General features: G+C 44.8%; 1 protein-coding gene and 1 long non-coding RNA gene across 5 annotated transcripts in view; one reads left to right on the top strand and one right to left on the bottom strand.

The window, feature by feature from the left end:
• TRIM67 (tripartite motif containing 67) overlaps window positions 1-12,544 on the bottom strand; it is a 33,202-nt gene extending 20,658 nt beyond the window's left edge. For all 4 annotated transcript variants that reach the window (XM_015857937.3, XM_015857939.3, XM_015857938.3 and 1 more), the window contains exons 1-4: window positions 11,345-12,544; window positions 6,248-6,343; window positions 2,799-2,921; window positions 1,471-1,581 (exon numbers count right to left, since the gene is read on the bottom strand). In XM_015857937.3, the coding sequence (XP_015713423.1) occupies window positions 1,471-1,581; window positions 2,799-2,921; window positions 6,248-6,343; window positions 11,345-12,259 (1,245 nt within the window). In that variant the 5' untranslated portion in view covers window positions 12,260-12,544. The remainder of the gene's footprint in view (window positions 1-1,470; window positions 1,582-2,798; window positions 2,922-6,247; window positions 6,344-11,344) is intronic.
• Window positions 12,545-12,578: 34 nt separating this feature from the next.
• On the top strand, window positions 12,579-13,679 carry LOC116653210 (uncharacterized). The gene is made up of 2 exons (XR_004306717.2): window positions 12,579-12,919; window positions 13,527-13,679. It is a non-coding gene; the product is annotated as an uncharacterized LOC116653210 (long non-coding RNA).
• Window positions 13,680-14,910: the final 1,231 nt, after the last annotated feature.

Raw genomic sequence — 14,910 nt, 5'->3', positions numbered from 1 at the left:
ACATTTAGGACACAAGACAGACTAAGATGATCACAGTGTCCTCTGTAAGCAAGATCTTGTCTCCACAGAAATCAATGAACTCAACTGTCCTTGAGCTCAGTTGTGCCATTTGGGTACCTGGAATCCTTCCAAGTGGCATTCATGTCAATCAAAGAGAGCAACATTTTTCTGGATAGGTCAGAGTGAGTTTTCCTTTATTGGTTCCTATAGTGAGTTCAGACATCCTTCCTCACCACTGCCACTGGAAGACCCCTCTGTCTGGGCTCCTGTACCAACAGGTCCCAGCCATCCTGTGACCCTGGAGTCACTTACAGGGCTGCTGACTCTCTTGGCTGTGTTTCTATACCCTGGCTGCAGGAGCAGTTGCTCTGAGTAATGCGGTGCTTCAGTGCTTGCTGGTTACTTTGACATCATTGTCAGATAAACCAGAAAAAAGGAAAAAAATAAAAATAAAAATACATTTTTATATGAAAGGTGAGTGTCAAGAATGAAGACACAAATGTTATAGGAAGAGTAAGCTGAGTGGTAAACAAAGCATCTGAAGTACCTAAGCACGTTTGTTAGACCTAAAGGTTACACTTGTCCAGTAGCATCCAACTGACAGCTTGCTAAATTGCTGTGCAGTCTCTGGGATTAATATACACCACACATTCCTAACTCTTGTTTGAGACCAGACGTGACAGTAACAATCAATCTGGAGTGCTAATGGGCTTACGTTGGCTAATTCTCATCCTGTTTTCTAGGGATACTGTGAGAGGCCTTGCATTCATGCATTCATATGTGTGGCGTGCACTGTTTGGCTGACAGCCACATACAGGTCATTTTGTTTAAAGCCATTTCTTCTTAGGCAATTAATAAGGCAATAAAAGTAATATGGCAAAAAAATAATAATTAAGGAAAATAGTTAATAAAATGCGATTAGTTAGGCCAAGTAATTGGATAATAAAATGTATATTTTTTTCTCATCTATTGACCCTTTCATGACTTGCCCCATCTTCTCCCTCATCTCAGTGATGATAACTATGAAAGACTCATCCTGCTTCCTCCATGGGACCAGGGCTGCACAACTCTTGTAAATGAGCCAGAAGGAGTCAGACAAGAAAGAGATACCTGCCAATTTTCCTTGATGTAGGCTTACATGAGATCTAACCATAAAATCTCTCTCAATATATTTATAGAGGCAGACTCCAAGGGGCCATCTACACATTGAAAAACTCTTTGGACCTCAGCACAAGATTCCAGTAAGTTGTTCATTGCAGATAGGGTGGAATAAACCATAAAGTTTAGCAATATTCAAATTGTTACTGGCACAGTTTTTGGTTAGGCATTATAGACGTTGCCAGAAGGAATCTGTCTTGGAAGGGGAAGACACTAATTAGCAAAGCAATATACTTTTATATTTAAACGTAATTTTATTTTTTTTTTCAATCTTTGATCTTTTCTACCCCAGTTTACCAGGAAGGAAAATACCTGTAAAAACCCAGAGGGATCATTTTCTTTGATAACTTCTAGGCAGTACTCCATAAGCCCTGTTGACTGACGTAGCTTCAGCGTACAGTGGTTTATCTGGTCCCAAACAACCTGGAAAACAGGCATCAGCTCAGTTCTGATAATTGCCTCAGCTTACAGTGAAATGTATAAAATTATTTCAGAAGAGCCAACAAATGGAAGAGCGTGTAAAAGCAGTGCTTAATTTAGCTGCCATATGGCCATTGCCACAACTCCATCAGCTACGCTCACTTGCTCTGTATTGTAAATACCGATAATTAGTTTGGCAAAATGTTGTGCACGGGGAATCTCAATTTTCAGAGCAGATTAATTGCTCAAAGCTCAGGTTTGCTTGGGGCAGAAGGAGCACAGAACATATCTCTGCATTTGCAATACTCACATTCACAATCGCGCTTTCACTAAAATCTGAGCTTTCAAAAAATCTTTGTCTTAAAAGGCAAATATTACGGAGGATAACTGTGGGTTATACTCTACCATTCTCTTCCCAACTCATCATCAATCCTGTTCAGCTTAAGGATGCACTGCTAGAAATAAGAAGTTAAAAAGGCATCTCTTTTTTTTTTTTTTTTTTTTTTTTTTTTTGGGGGGGGGGGGTGATTTTGGACTTTATTGTGCTATAAATTATTCCCAGTAGTAGCATTGTGTTCAGTAGCACAAGTCCTCAGTTCCCAGGCTAATGGGAACAAACAGTAGGATAAGCGATAGTGTTAGAATCATGTCCTAAGGGTTGTCTCTTGTTAAGCATGGAGACTTCCAAACGCCAATCTCAGGTTGATTTTATTCATTGCTTTTAATGTTCAGTTTTTCACTTTATCTTCTCCTGTCTTAGATAATATTACCCACGCTGTAATACTTCAGAATCACTTATACAGTTCCACAATTCAAGAAACTTGCCCATCTTTTTTTACTTCTACTTTATTCATCTGGTTATAGCCTTCTTTTCCTCCCTTTAAAGACTGTAGTGTTTCTTTAATATCTTCTGTGTAGCACATGAACATCTGGAGGCTTGCTTTGATTTTAAAGATTTGAAGAGACACCAAAATCCCAAAGGTTATACCTGAGAAGGATTGGTTTCCTGCCATTGGAAGGATCCACACATGCCTAATGTTAAGTGTAGAAGCACATTTTTACTAAACTACTGAACTGGAACCCGCTGAAGAACTTCAGGATTGGGTCGTTAGGAACTTGCACTGTGTGAAGGGCTGGGAACTTGAGAAAATGCACAGTAATGCCGGGTATCAACAGCCACACTGAACTGAATACTTACATCTGGTGAGAGCTGCACTCACCTTTAGTTTGTGCTCACGTTCCTTGGTCACTTTTGTGAGCAATTTGGCCTTTTGTCGCGTTAATGCATCAACCAAGGCATCGCACTGAGCAACAAGACAGGCTTCGTAATCCAGTCCATTCTCCTAGAAGAAGAGTCATATTCATCAAAGAAAACATGTTTTATAGCTACACAATTGTTTATCCTTACCTGCTTTTTCCATTCAGAGATATCCTTTCAAGACTTTACCATTCTTATTGCCTTTCTGATTTCATTACGGCTGTGCCATTAATAGCTGCATGCTATAAAACGAAACATGAAGATGCCATGCTGCAAAGTGGGCTTCCATGAAAACCTTGTTTTGCTGTCACTTTCCAGACAGCAGATGTAGTACAACATAACATAAAATCAAAACCTACTGCACGCTCATACGTAAGAAGAGCCTGTCCCACTCTGTGTAATTAACCCATCACAGCTCCTTTGAAATCACTAGCTAGTACTCACAGTCTCTTATTGACATGGTGGTAAAACTCTGCTGGGAAGGGGTCAGCAAGTGAGGTGCACACCTTGTGCCCCCTACAAAGCCTGGCTGTCACTCTGCCAGTTCCCAAACCATGAATATATATATATGACTTTAAACATCTGCTTAAGGAGAAGCATGTCAATGGAAAGCCATCACACATCTCTAACTCATTACTGTTTCTCAGCTCTTTTGTTTATGTCGTTCTTTTCTACTCATTTGCCAGCAAGAAGGGATTGAGGAGAGACAGCAGACAGCTCAGTTACTGTTCATAGGTTTATCCTAGACACCTCCTGTTGTATCATTCCCTCCTCGGCTTATATCACACCTGACTCCCTCTTAAGCTTTTTTCTATCAAGCTTCTCTTGATGTGCTGTTTTGTGTACGTAGCCTGAGTCTGTAAATGGTGGTAGTGCACCATTTTTCTCTTCATTTACTGTTCACACTTTAAACGGGGTGTTTGGCAGGATGCCTCTTCCAAGTGAGAAAGGATGAAATTGTTACAGCAGATGGGAAAATGTGAAAAATCAGATAATGAGAGCATTAGGGAGGAGCAAGGAAACAAGAGGGGCAATGAGGAACAGGAAGTTTATAAGACTGTCAGATGTAGAAGTGATCTCAGAAAGGTGAAGGGAAGGAAGATAAGGAGAAAGCAACAGGTCTGCAAAACAGGAAAAAGAGATTAAGAATTTGCCATCTGCCTCAGGCAAGACAAAAGCTCTGCTCCTTGTAGCTCTGACATTCACAGTGAGGAGACAAAGCATGTGGATGGCTAAGTGGTCTGGAATGCACTGAAATGGGATAATGAAATGTCCATGTGGCACATTCCTTTGTGTAAAAATTCATTGTTAAGGCATTTTTGCTGAGGAGTAAGTGTCTGTATGTGTGCATGAGGCGACCACCACAAAACAGATATTAGAAATAACATGCACTAAGATATATCTCAGTTCTGGGTATTCTGGGAATGAATCTACATGTATAAATCTTTATTTATCCCCCTGCCAAAACAAAACAAACCCCAAACAACAACAACAAAAAACAATCTAAGAACTGCTCTTTGGTCCACCAGCCAAAAGGTACAGATCAGCTCATGATATTTCTAAACCTCTCCCCCTAAACAACGTGACTGCACCTAACCTGCCTAACCTACCTGTACCAATTCTTTCACCTGGGAAGAGCGTGATTTGTCATGAGATAAAAGGATGCCAAGGAGCTCCACAGGAGCCAGACTGTGTGAGTGAGTGTCACCTAGCACCCAGAGTAAAGCCCTAGTCTCTTCTTACTTGGTCATACATATGCAACTGACTAGTCCTTGTGTGCTGCTTTGCTGGAATTTTATGTCCTTGTTCACCCTCATACTGGAGATTGGCTCAACACATGAAATTCATGTTCAGCTTTATGTCCAGGCATGCCTAAATTTAAGAGGGTAGATGGTTGATATAATTCCCTCTTATAAGTCCACCTTTAGTATTTAAACAAGGAGCAGCACCAAAGAAATTTCTTGCTCTTTTGATTTAATTGTAGCAGCTCCCTTATGCAGAGCAATTTGCCAGTGATTTTATTGAGATACATTAGCAGATTTTACAGCATAGTCATAAGCAGTCATTATAGACCACCTCTGGGTTTTAAGAGGGAAAAAAATAAGTTTTTAATGGATCTAGGTGACTCAAGAAAAGAGTAGCAACAAACTATTGCTTGGGATGAGCTACCACAGCCCAAAAATAGCTGCCAGCATACACAGGAAGAACTGCTCTCTAGAGATTCCCATTCTCCTTGGGCAATGAAAGAAGGCCAGGTCACTAGGCTATAGGGGCTGTTTAACTTTTAGATAGAGAAGGTTAGCTGAGAAAAACCTCAGAGTGCTCAAAACACAGCACATTACAGGCACCATCTGGTGTCTCCACACTGGTATATTTCAACTGGATGTGCTCTTTTTTTACTAGTTTCCTCATCTTTCTTTGTTCTCTTCCCCACCCAACACGCTGCAGAAGGCAGTGAGGGTGTGTGATCATACTGCTCTGTGGCAATCTGAGAGCTTTGGCAGCACTTGTGGTACAATCCATAATTTGCAGAGTTAAGTGACATTTTTTAAGTGATTAAATCCTGAACCAAACACAGATTGTTGAAATTCTGCTTCAGCTTTCTGTTAGGGACAGAAATAAGACTTGCTTGTTGATGAAAGAAGAGCACACATATCATTGATGAGGCTGCAGATAGAAAGTATCTCCTTCCAGACACCACAAAGCTCAAAGCACAGCAGCACATCTGCAGCCCTACTCTGCATGGCAAGAAGGGAGTTGAGGACCAGGTGATCTCCAGCACTGATCAGAGTGTAAATCTGGTTGGAAACAGAACTTGCTTCCTTTGGGGCTTGTGCCCTCAATTACTGCACTCACCATGAGTTCTGTTCTGACTGTTAAAGCTGGGCAACTGAATGCATGGAAATACCTTCTCCTTTAATAAACAATCAAATTGACTTAGCAGCATGTGTTTCTTCCTTCTTTTTTGACTTCCTACAAATCGTCTAATAAACAGATTGACTGGATTTTATCCAGCAACAGGGACGCTTTTAGAAAATGCCAGATGAAAAACAAGTAGCAAATTCTGAGAGGGTAAAAAGGAGAATTTGCCCTAAATGTCCAATTCAAGGAAGGGCCAGCAGGAAGGAGGTTGGAAGCATGACTGAGGGGTTCAGTCAAATCCAAATAACTCAGCTCTGGTGTCCAGTACTGAGTATCAGCTTCTTGCAATAAACAGCAAACAATCCAGAAGCTAAAACAGGCTCATAGGCATTATTTGATGAGTAATTTTGCTTAGCAAACTTCTATCTGAGAGAGGTTAAACGATTCCAGGAAATACAAGAACAGTGAAGGAGACGAAGCCATCAGATAAATTATTCACTCGGTTCTATTGATTACATATCATCAAAACAACTAACACTCTACGGTTACCTGTATCTGCTGCAATAAATTTTTCAGCTGAACCAAAAATTCTTTAGCTTCCTTTGCTTTATCTGAAACACCATTTAAAGCCTGAGACAGTTGCGCCTGCAAGAAAAAAGAAGAAAACAATAAGAGGAAAAATTGGAGATAAGATGTAAATATATTTCTTACTAATCCTTGCTTTTAATGAGTAATGATGAGCTAATAGGCTTACTTGCTGTCACACACATTCTTATACATGCAGGCTGTGTGCTACAAGAGAAGAGTTAAGATTTTAATTGTAGTAAGATTTAATAAAGGAGAAATATGCATGTGGGGGCAGTTAAGTGTTGTGGCTGCACATTCCACATTATTGCAGTGATTCTGTAAGTCAAGATACTTTTTATAAGACGGCTACCCACATGTATAAGGAAATAATAATCCTACACAGTAACATCTGTCGTGCTTTAAAATTCTCAAGTGCTTTCCAAAATAGTATTTCATCAGAGCCTGAAATCTTTACAAGCATAGTACCTTCTACCAAACCTACGACTTTAGAGACAAATCTGTGTTCTTAAAATTCACTGTTACGTCCTTTTAGGGCTTCAATTTTCCATGCTCCAACCCAACAAATAGGTGAGTATTTCTGGAACAGCTAAAACAACCTCTTCCTCTTGCTCTTGACAGGTGAGAGATGAGGATTTAATCTACTGTAAGCTGATACTGAAGACCCAGCTTCCTGTTACTCAGCTTCCAGCTGAGATCTCTACAGTGAACAAGCCATTTCATGAAGGACTTTCAGGGTCTGAAGGAAGGAGGAGGAACCATGGCCTGAAGGTGCAGTCCTTGTGGTTTCTTTGCAGCCTGACCAGGACTACAGAAATCATGCTTTTTCATCCATTAGCCCCTGGCCAGTCCAAATCCAGCCTTAGATATATGCCAGCATAACATGGAGGGATGGGATAGGTCCCATTCTGAGTGACACTGCTGATGTGTTTTGCTGTCACACTCAGCCTTCCTCACAGGGTATGCACCTAATGCTGGTCATTAGTGTCACACACTCCTGTGCCAAGCCTGACTGGTTAGACTCTCTTTTCATAGGCCAGCTCCTTAGTCACAATTGCAATCTATCAGACTGCCAGTGCCCAAGTATTATCCTCATCAAACAGATATTCAACTGATGTAAAGAAACAGAAAATGAAGCCTCCTTGCTTAAAGTCAGGTTTCCAAAAGATTGCAGTCTCTTGACTCTGTAGGACTAGAGGATGCCTGGAGACAGAGCCTTATGCATAGGAAGGCACAAATGCTATGAGAACTTCTTACAGGAGACCCAACTGCTTACACTTCTCCCACATCAGCTCTTACTCTCAAATCAAATTACATTTCATCAGAAAAGAACAGCCAAAAGTTACAATTAGTCATCGGGTAGAAATCCCAAACCACACCAATGAATTTTGACCAACATGCACTGCTATCAACCGGCGCGGTCACGGCTGGCTCCTGACATTCTACCGTTCCAAAGGACTGGAATAGAAACTTGACAATGTCATTGATCAGATGGCTCCTAAGTGAATTTTTGTGCTCATTAAAAACTGTGGTTGCATTAATACGACGGCAGTGCGGAACCAGGGAGATCAGGTCTCCACTTACAAAACCCACTTAGAGGTAATAGCCCTGCTTTTCAAAGCATTTGTAAAAGATACCTTCCAAAGCAGAGGAATCTAGTCATGCACTTCCCATTAAAACCAAACAGAACTACATGACTAAGCACCCTGTAAGTAAACCAACCAAACCATAAAAAAATTCCTTGCACACTCAGAGCAATCCTGCATGCTGCAGAATATTTACTTGAAGCCAAACTGAAATGTTACGAGCTCCACTGACTATGGCAATTAATGACTCCTGACAAGCAGTATTCTACGTATAGTTATCTTTACTTCAATACTAGTCTTGCAACAACAACAACAACAAAAAAGCAAGGATTCTGGAGGTGGACACAAGGTTTCTTCTTCTATCAAAGACAGAAACAGAGAGATAATGAGGGTGAGTAATTAAATCCAGATAGGCACGGAAGACTGATGCTTCCTTTGATTTTAGAAAATGAACCAGATAATGCCAATGCCCTCTTTCAACCGAGCAGTTCATGCTCGTTTAACTTGTTTTCCCTCCATCTCTCTTCAGCAGCAGATTGGCTATTGATTAGACAAGCTTATCCTGGTGCTGCAAGCTGAAAGAGCCCTCATGATTTTGCAAACACAACTCCTTCCAACCAGCAGATCAAAGCAGGCATGCAGACAACCACACTTATTTTCAGCCGTCTGCCTTTCACACACCTGTCCAGCTGAAGCTTGTTTTGGCATTTCTGCACATATAAAACCAGTGTTCAGACTGTGAAATGTATGCACCACCTGTTTTAGATCTTTCTGTGAAGATCTAAACCAACTTCTCTGGGAGTAGATTTGTGGAGTTTACTTAATAACCTAAAGCTGTTGGTCCAGATAGGTAAGTAGTGTAAGAGAGCGTAACAAAGACTAGTTATGTCAGTGGATTTACAGCTGATTTATGCAGTTACAGCCACGTTTTTATTTTCCACCATTTCTTATTCTATTGAAGAATTTACATACAGCAGTGCAATGGGCAAACCTGTGCCATTAGTGAAGGCCAAGCAGTCTTGTACAGCCATCAAGCCATTGGCACAGCTAGGAGTAAATGCCCTTCTCGCTGCATGGTCTGAGACATCACACCAAGAAATCTGTAGTTTTCTACTGAACCTCAGTGCAAGACTCAGGCAAAGGGGAAGTCAAACAATTTGAAGAGAAGAACAGTGCAGAAATCGAATGAAAATGGATTCTGAAGGAAAAGACGGGCAGTGATACTTGAAAAACTCTAGGACTTTAAACTCTAGTTTTTAATTTTACTATTGTGGGATGAAACTGTGAGCTGTGAGGGGGGACATGGCAGTGGAACTCTCTACAGGGGAAGAATGCCGCCCCTTGCCGTAGGGGGAGATAAGCAGGCTCTCATCCCCTGGTGGGGAACAGGTGCCGACCTGCCACCTGAGCAGGCTCAACTCATGGAGAATCCCTTCCACCTGCTGCTCTACCATCTACATCAGATTATCTGGGGAGAACACACAGAGCTTGAATTTCATTGGCAAACCACATGCAATAACACTTCAGTATGAGTAACTTACGGCTTGGCCAAAGTCACTTCAGGCAATAAACAAGTAGAAATTGCTGTATGCGAGAACTGTTACTGAGCATAAGCATCTAATTCTAGAGCAATTTATCTGAATGAATGTGAGCTGATGGTTTAGGCTGTCTATGGTTCCAGTACGTTTATTTTCTGCCAAGTATATTGTTCTAGTAAAGTAATATCTATGACAGCCCAATGTCAGAGTCCCCAGATCAGTTAATTTTGAAATTTATATAAACTTCCACTAGAACTTCCACCATGAGTCCATAGATCAAGAGGAATCACATTTTTGTGATAACATACTCCCAGAAAAAGAACATGGACAAGCCAACAATCTCTTGTTCATTCTTTTAGCAACGGGAAAACAGGAAAATGACTGTCAGCATGCGCTGACTACACTGGAGTTTACCACGCTGCTCAGAAAGTCTCCAACCAGTCTTAACTCAAAGTAAATTGTAACACAACACAATCTGGTCTCTCACAGCCCACATAACATTAACCACATTTCAACAGTGAGCTCAGACACTGCTCGTTTGAATAATTCTGTACAGACCTAGATCCTGCTGTTAGCAGAAGTAGTGATGATCTGTTCCTTCTGCACCAAGAGAACAAATCCTCTACCATCACATTAGAGAGGAGCTGGCAGAGCCGTTGGCAGACAGCATGCAAACTTTGACATGCATACTGAAGGACTCTGTCTCTTAGGTGCATGAACTGTGCTGCTCATCCCAAGTCTCTTTTGGGTCTTTACGTGGTCTGTGGGAAAAGCCCTTTCCCTGGAGCTCCAAAGGACCACTCTCAGCACTGAAGTTTTATGTTCCCCCCAGTAGGTACACCTGTAGTAACAAATCACTTTAGAGGGTCCATCATTCTTAATAAAAATAAGCTAGCATCATATACTTCTTAAACTTTTATGGTCATGTTTTCTCTTTATTCAAATGATTGTAAAGACTTTTGCATGGTGAGCATGGCCACATGACCCAGCAGATCTACAAGAACCTGGGAAGCTTCCTGTGCTGCACAGTGGCTGCCTCTGACACGTCCTTAAGGGCCTCCAGAGCTACAGAGCACCAGGGAACAGGAAGGGTAAACCAGAGTGCAACACAATATGAATCTGGTAAAGTTTCACTTGCCCACAGAGCCCATTCTACTGCTGTCTACTCATATTATTAAGGTCCCTCCAAACATCCCTTCTGGCCTCTTCGGTGAAGGTTCTTCACCAGAGGGCAGTGGGCATGGAATGCGATGCCCAAGGCAGCAGACTCAAGTGCTGGAGTTCAAGGAGTGTTTGGACAACACTCTCAGACACATGGTTTGGATTTTGGGTGGTGCTGTGTTGAGCTAGAAGCTGGGCTCAGTGATCCTGGTGGTTCCCTTCCAGCTCAGGATGTTCTGCAATTCTATGATGTTTTGAGAACTGAGGAGAGGTGAAGATCTTTCTGAGATACAGAAGACAACATGACGTCCCTTGACGGCTCCTGTCATGCCTTCCACCTAAAACTTTTGGGTGGCTGAGGGCCACTCACCCTCACTGATAGGAATTCATGGTAGAAAACGTCTGTGACAGCTCCCATTGAGATGAAAGGAGTGAGAGAAATGAAAGAATGACCACACCATCTCCTCCTGCTTCCTGTAGGTCTGCATGGGATGGTGCAGACCATAGCAAAGCTGGCTAAAGCCAGGTGCTCATTCAGGCCTGGTTGAGCTTGGTCAAGGTAAGGGAAGGCAGCAGCAGGAGGAGTTTGGGGGACACCAGAAGACCCTGAGCAGAGACTGTGGATTGAAGAGAGCACTGGAGACCAAAGAGTGCTGTGCAAGGGAGAAAACACCTGGAATGACAGCGGGGAGAGAAGTTCTCAGCTGGCAGCGGGGAGACAAAGTCCCGCTGGCACCCCGGCTCCTCCTGGCCATTGGCACGTGCTTCGTGCTTACCTTGTGCTGCTTCCACACGGCGCCCAGGGCCTTGACGTCGTGCTTGCCGTGCCTGCCGTCCTCCAGGCACTGGTAGCAGACGGGGCTGCGGCAGCTCACGCAGTACATGCTGTAGTTCTCCAGGTCGTGCTCGGCGCACGTTGGCAGCTTACGCCCGCCGCCCGCCCCCTTCCCGCCGCTATCGCCCCCTCCGGGTGTGCCCGGTGCCCCGGGCGGCGGGACCAGGCGGTGCTTGGCGAAGGGCCCGCGGGCCGGGTGGCATCGGAGCTGGCATGCGGAGCAGTACAGCACGTCGCACTGCTCGCACAGCGCGGCCGCCGGCTCGGGAGGGCTGCGGTCGCACAGCTGGCACTTGGCGGCGGCGGCGGCGGCGCGGCCCTGCTGGTAGCGCTGCACGATGGCCTCCAGCAGCCGGTTGCGCTGGAAGCCGCGGAGGCCACGCTGGTCCAGGGAGGCGCTCCGGTGGCACTGCGGGCAGGTGAGGGACGAGCCGGCCGGGCCGGCGCCACGCTGAGACGCCGCCGCCCCTGCGGGTGCGGGCACCAACGGCAGCACCCGCACGCCGTTGGGGGACTTCAGGCTGGGGGTGTAGGAGCCGTAGCCGCTGTCGGTCTCGCTGTGCAAGCTCAGCTTGTCCGCGTGCTCTACGCCGCCGCCCGCCACGCACTCCGAGTCCAGCGAGGCGGCCGGCCCCGGCCCCAGGCTCGGCCCCAAGCTCGGCCCCGGCGCGGCCGCGGAGGCTGCGGGCGTCGCGGAGCCCCGCGGCTGGAGCAGGGCCGGCAGGTGCTGCTCGTTGTCCGGGGTCTGCACGGCGATGGTGCGGGCACAGGGCAGGCAGACATTGTGCGAGCAGGGCAGGATGATGGGCTCGCGGAAGAGCGAGCCGCACACCGGGCACTTCAGCTCCTCTTCCATGGCCGCTGTTTTGCTTGCGCGGGCTCGGGCTCAGGCGGGCGGCAAGGGGTCGTGGCCGCCGGGAACCTCCATCCCCCGCGGCGCCTGCGGAGGTTCAGCACCCTCCGTGCCCGGACAGCTCCAGGCCGTATTGCAGCCGGCGGGGCGCGGGCGCTGTCCGGGAGCTGGCGGCGACCGGCGCGGGGGAAGCTCCGTCCCCGCTCCCCAGGTCGGGCGGGCGGCGTGCGGGGCTGGTGCGTGTCCGTGCCGGGTGTAGTGATATATGGGCACGGGAGGCGGGAGCAGAGGGAGGAAGGGGCGGGAGGAGCCCTCTCCAGCAAATGAGGGATCGCTCACCCTACGGCTGAGTACAGCAAAAACAGTTTTTAAAGGATCTCTCTACGGCGGTGTATTTATACGTTGAAGTAAACCTATTGTTTAGGTAACGGGATGAAGGCAGGAGGGGTTCCTCTATCCGTAGGAGCCTTTTCTCTCCTCCCCAGGGAAAACAGAAAGGAGGAAGCTCCTACTAATGAACCAAGCGCGTCTGTCTTTCACCCGTACCTTACCGTACTTGAGCATGACGAGGACGCACAAAACGTCAGTCATTGAAAGAGGGAAGAATGGGAGAGAGTTAAAGGGAATCCCGGCAGAGAATTCTGTGGCTACACGGAGCGAAGGGTAAGCAGCAGGGAGACGTGCGGCATCACCCCTGTCGTCACTGTATAATTCCAACAGAAACTGCTGGGAGAATAAACAGGGGATGGCAGCTGAGAGTTTGTGCAATGAGGATGATTATCTTCAGGAGAAAGCAACCAGCAGTGGGAACCCCCCCATCTGTTTTGTTTACCCTACATTAGTGCAGCGTGGATGTAGCAGCAGTTCATTTTCATAGTGAAGAGATTATACAAGTGATTTCATTGCTTTCATTTTTTTTTCTGTTCATGTATCTCATTTAAATGCCACGTCTGAGTTAACATCAGCTTCATAAGCAGATTTTATTTTTTACTTCTAAATACAAGCTTGTTGTGTCAGAACAGCTTGTAAAGATGCAGCCCTAACTCGTGTCAAATGGAAAAAGGAACATATTTAAACAAATCACCTCTCTTTATAACTCTTCTTAGCCCACGGTGAGCATTTTGTGGCACTGGGTAGGAAAGGGTCTTGTAGTTTCAGGTTTGTTTTTGCCAGGTTGTAAAACTGTTGATGCATAGAAAAGGAGGGATGGGGACAGAGAGCATGAATATATTAAAGCTTCCATTTTGTTTTCATTGTTTCCTCTCTGCAGTTCTCTTACTTGCAACTTGCCTAGACGTCCTTATGACAAGGTGAGGGAAAAGGAAGTCTCAGGTGGGTTAAAGCTTTGTGTTCCTCAGTGTAAGGTTGAGAGGCAGGTTTGTCCCCTGGCAAATAAAAGACAAAAGCTGTGACCCATGTAAAACTGCCTGTCTGCTGCCCAGGAATCTTTTCCTTTCATGTGACCTCTGTGCCAAGATTCAGAGCTGAGGGCTGTGTTTGGGCTGCCTACACCCAAAAGCTTCAGCAGTGTGAAAAAGGTTCTGATATACTACTGATTTCAGAGATACCTTATGCTACTGCATCACAAGATAAAGCTGTGAGTGAAATGCTGTTACCTTTATAGCCTCTATTCTCTGCTTTATCATCTGTCAGCCGTGGGAGTGATGTATAATAAAGATTTCTTGCATATGTACAGGTGAATCCAAATCACAGTATTCAAGTGTATGTTGGAAGCCATAATCCTAAAGTAATTAGGAAGGCACTGTAAGCTTTATTCCCTTGTTCCTTTACTTCATTTTTACCTATCTTGTGCCAGTGATTAGAATGCACACATTGGTAATAGCAGCTCTGAAACATATAAACAGAACTGGACATATTAGGCAGGAAGGGATGAAAATGAATAGGTATGAACACCAGACCCTAAGAGTACTCATTTACAGAGGCTTTTTAGCTATGGATGACACATTCTGGAGTTGTAACCCAGTGAATTTTGGATTTCTATCTCAACCATTACAGTTTACATAAAAATGTAGCACTGTTTTCCCTTGTCTATAGAGGGAAATGGCGTCTTTGAAGTGCCACTATGATTAGCCAAATTGAACATTCCTCCTCTTCTCTAAAAGCTCAGTATAGTCTAAGAGCATATGTCCATAAGTGATGATGTTTGCAACAGAGACTAAAACTTTGACCTGGTTTTCTCTGTCCTGTGTTGTGACTTTTCATAGAATCACAGAATTACTGAGGTTAGAAAAGACCTTAAAGAACATCGAATCCAACCATGACCTAACCATACTACCCTAACTAACAACCCTCCCTGTTGTTAAAATCATGTCCCTGAGCACCACATCCAAAGGGTTTTTAAACACATCCAGGGATGGTGACTCAACCACCTCCCTGCCTATTCCAGTGCTTAACAGCCCTTGCTGTAAAGAAGCTTTTTCCTGATATCCAACCTAAAATTACCTTGGCGTGACTTAAAGCCATTTCTATGCCATTCTTTTTTCACCTACTTCATAAACTTGCTCTAAACATTTACACCCAGGAGAGACTGGGCTTTGAGAGGAAGAGGAGCTGTGTGGTCCAGTGCACTACTGACCACCTGTTCCTCCAGAGGCAAGAACAGAAACTGATGTAAGCACTGAAGTTTGGCACCA

The sequence above is a fragment of the Coturnix japonica genome, chromosome 3, assembly GCF_054131305.1.
Source record: "Coturnix japonica strain WE chromosome 3, WE-NBRP24, whole genome shotgun sequence".
Classification (NCBI taxonomy): domain Eukaryota; kingdom Metazoa; phylum Chordata; class Aves; order Galliformes; family Phasianidae; genus Coturnix; species Coturnix japonica.
This window is presented reverse-complemented; position numbering and strand designations above follow the sequence as displayed.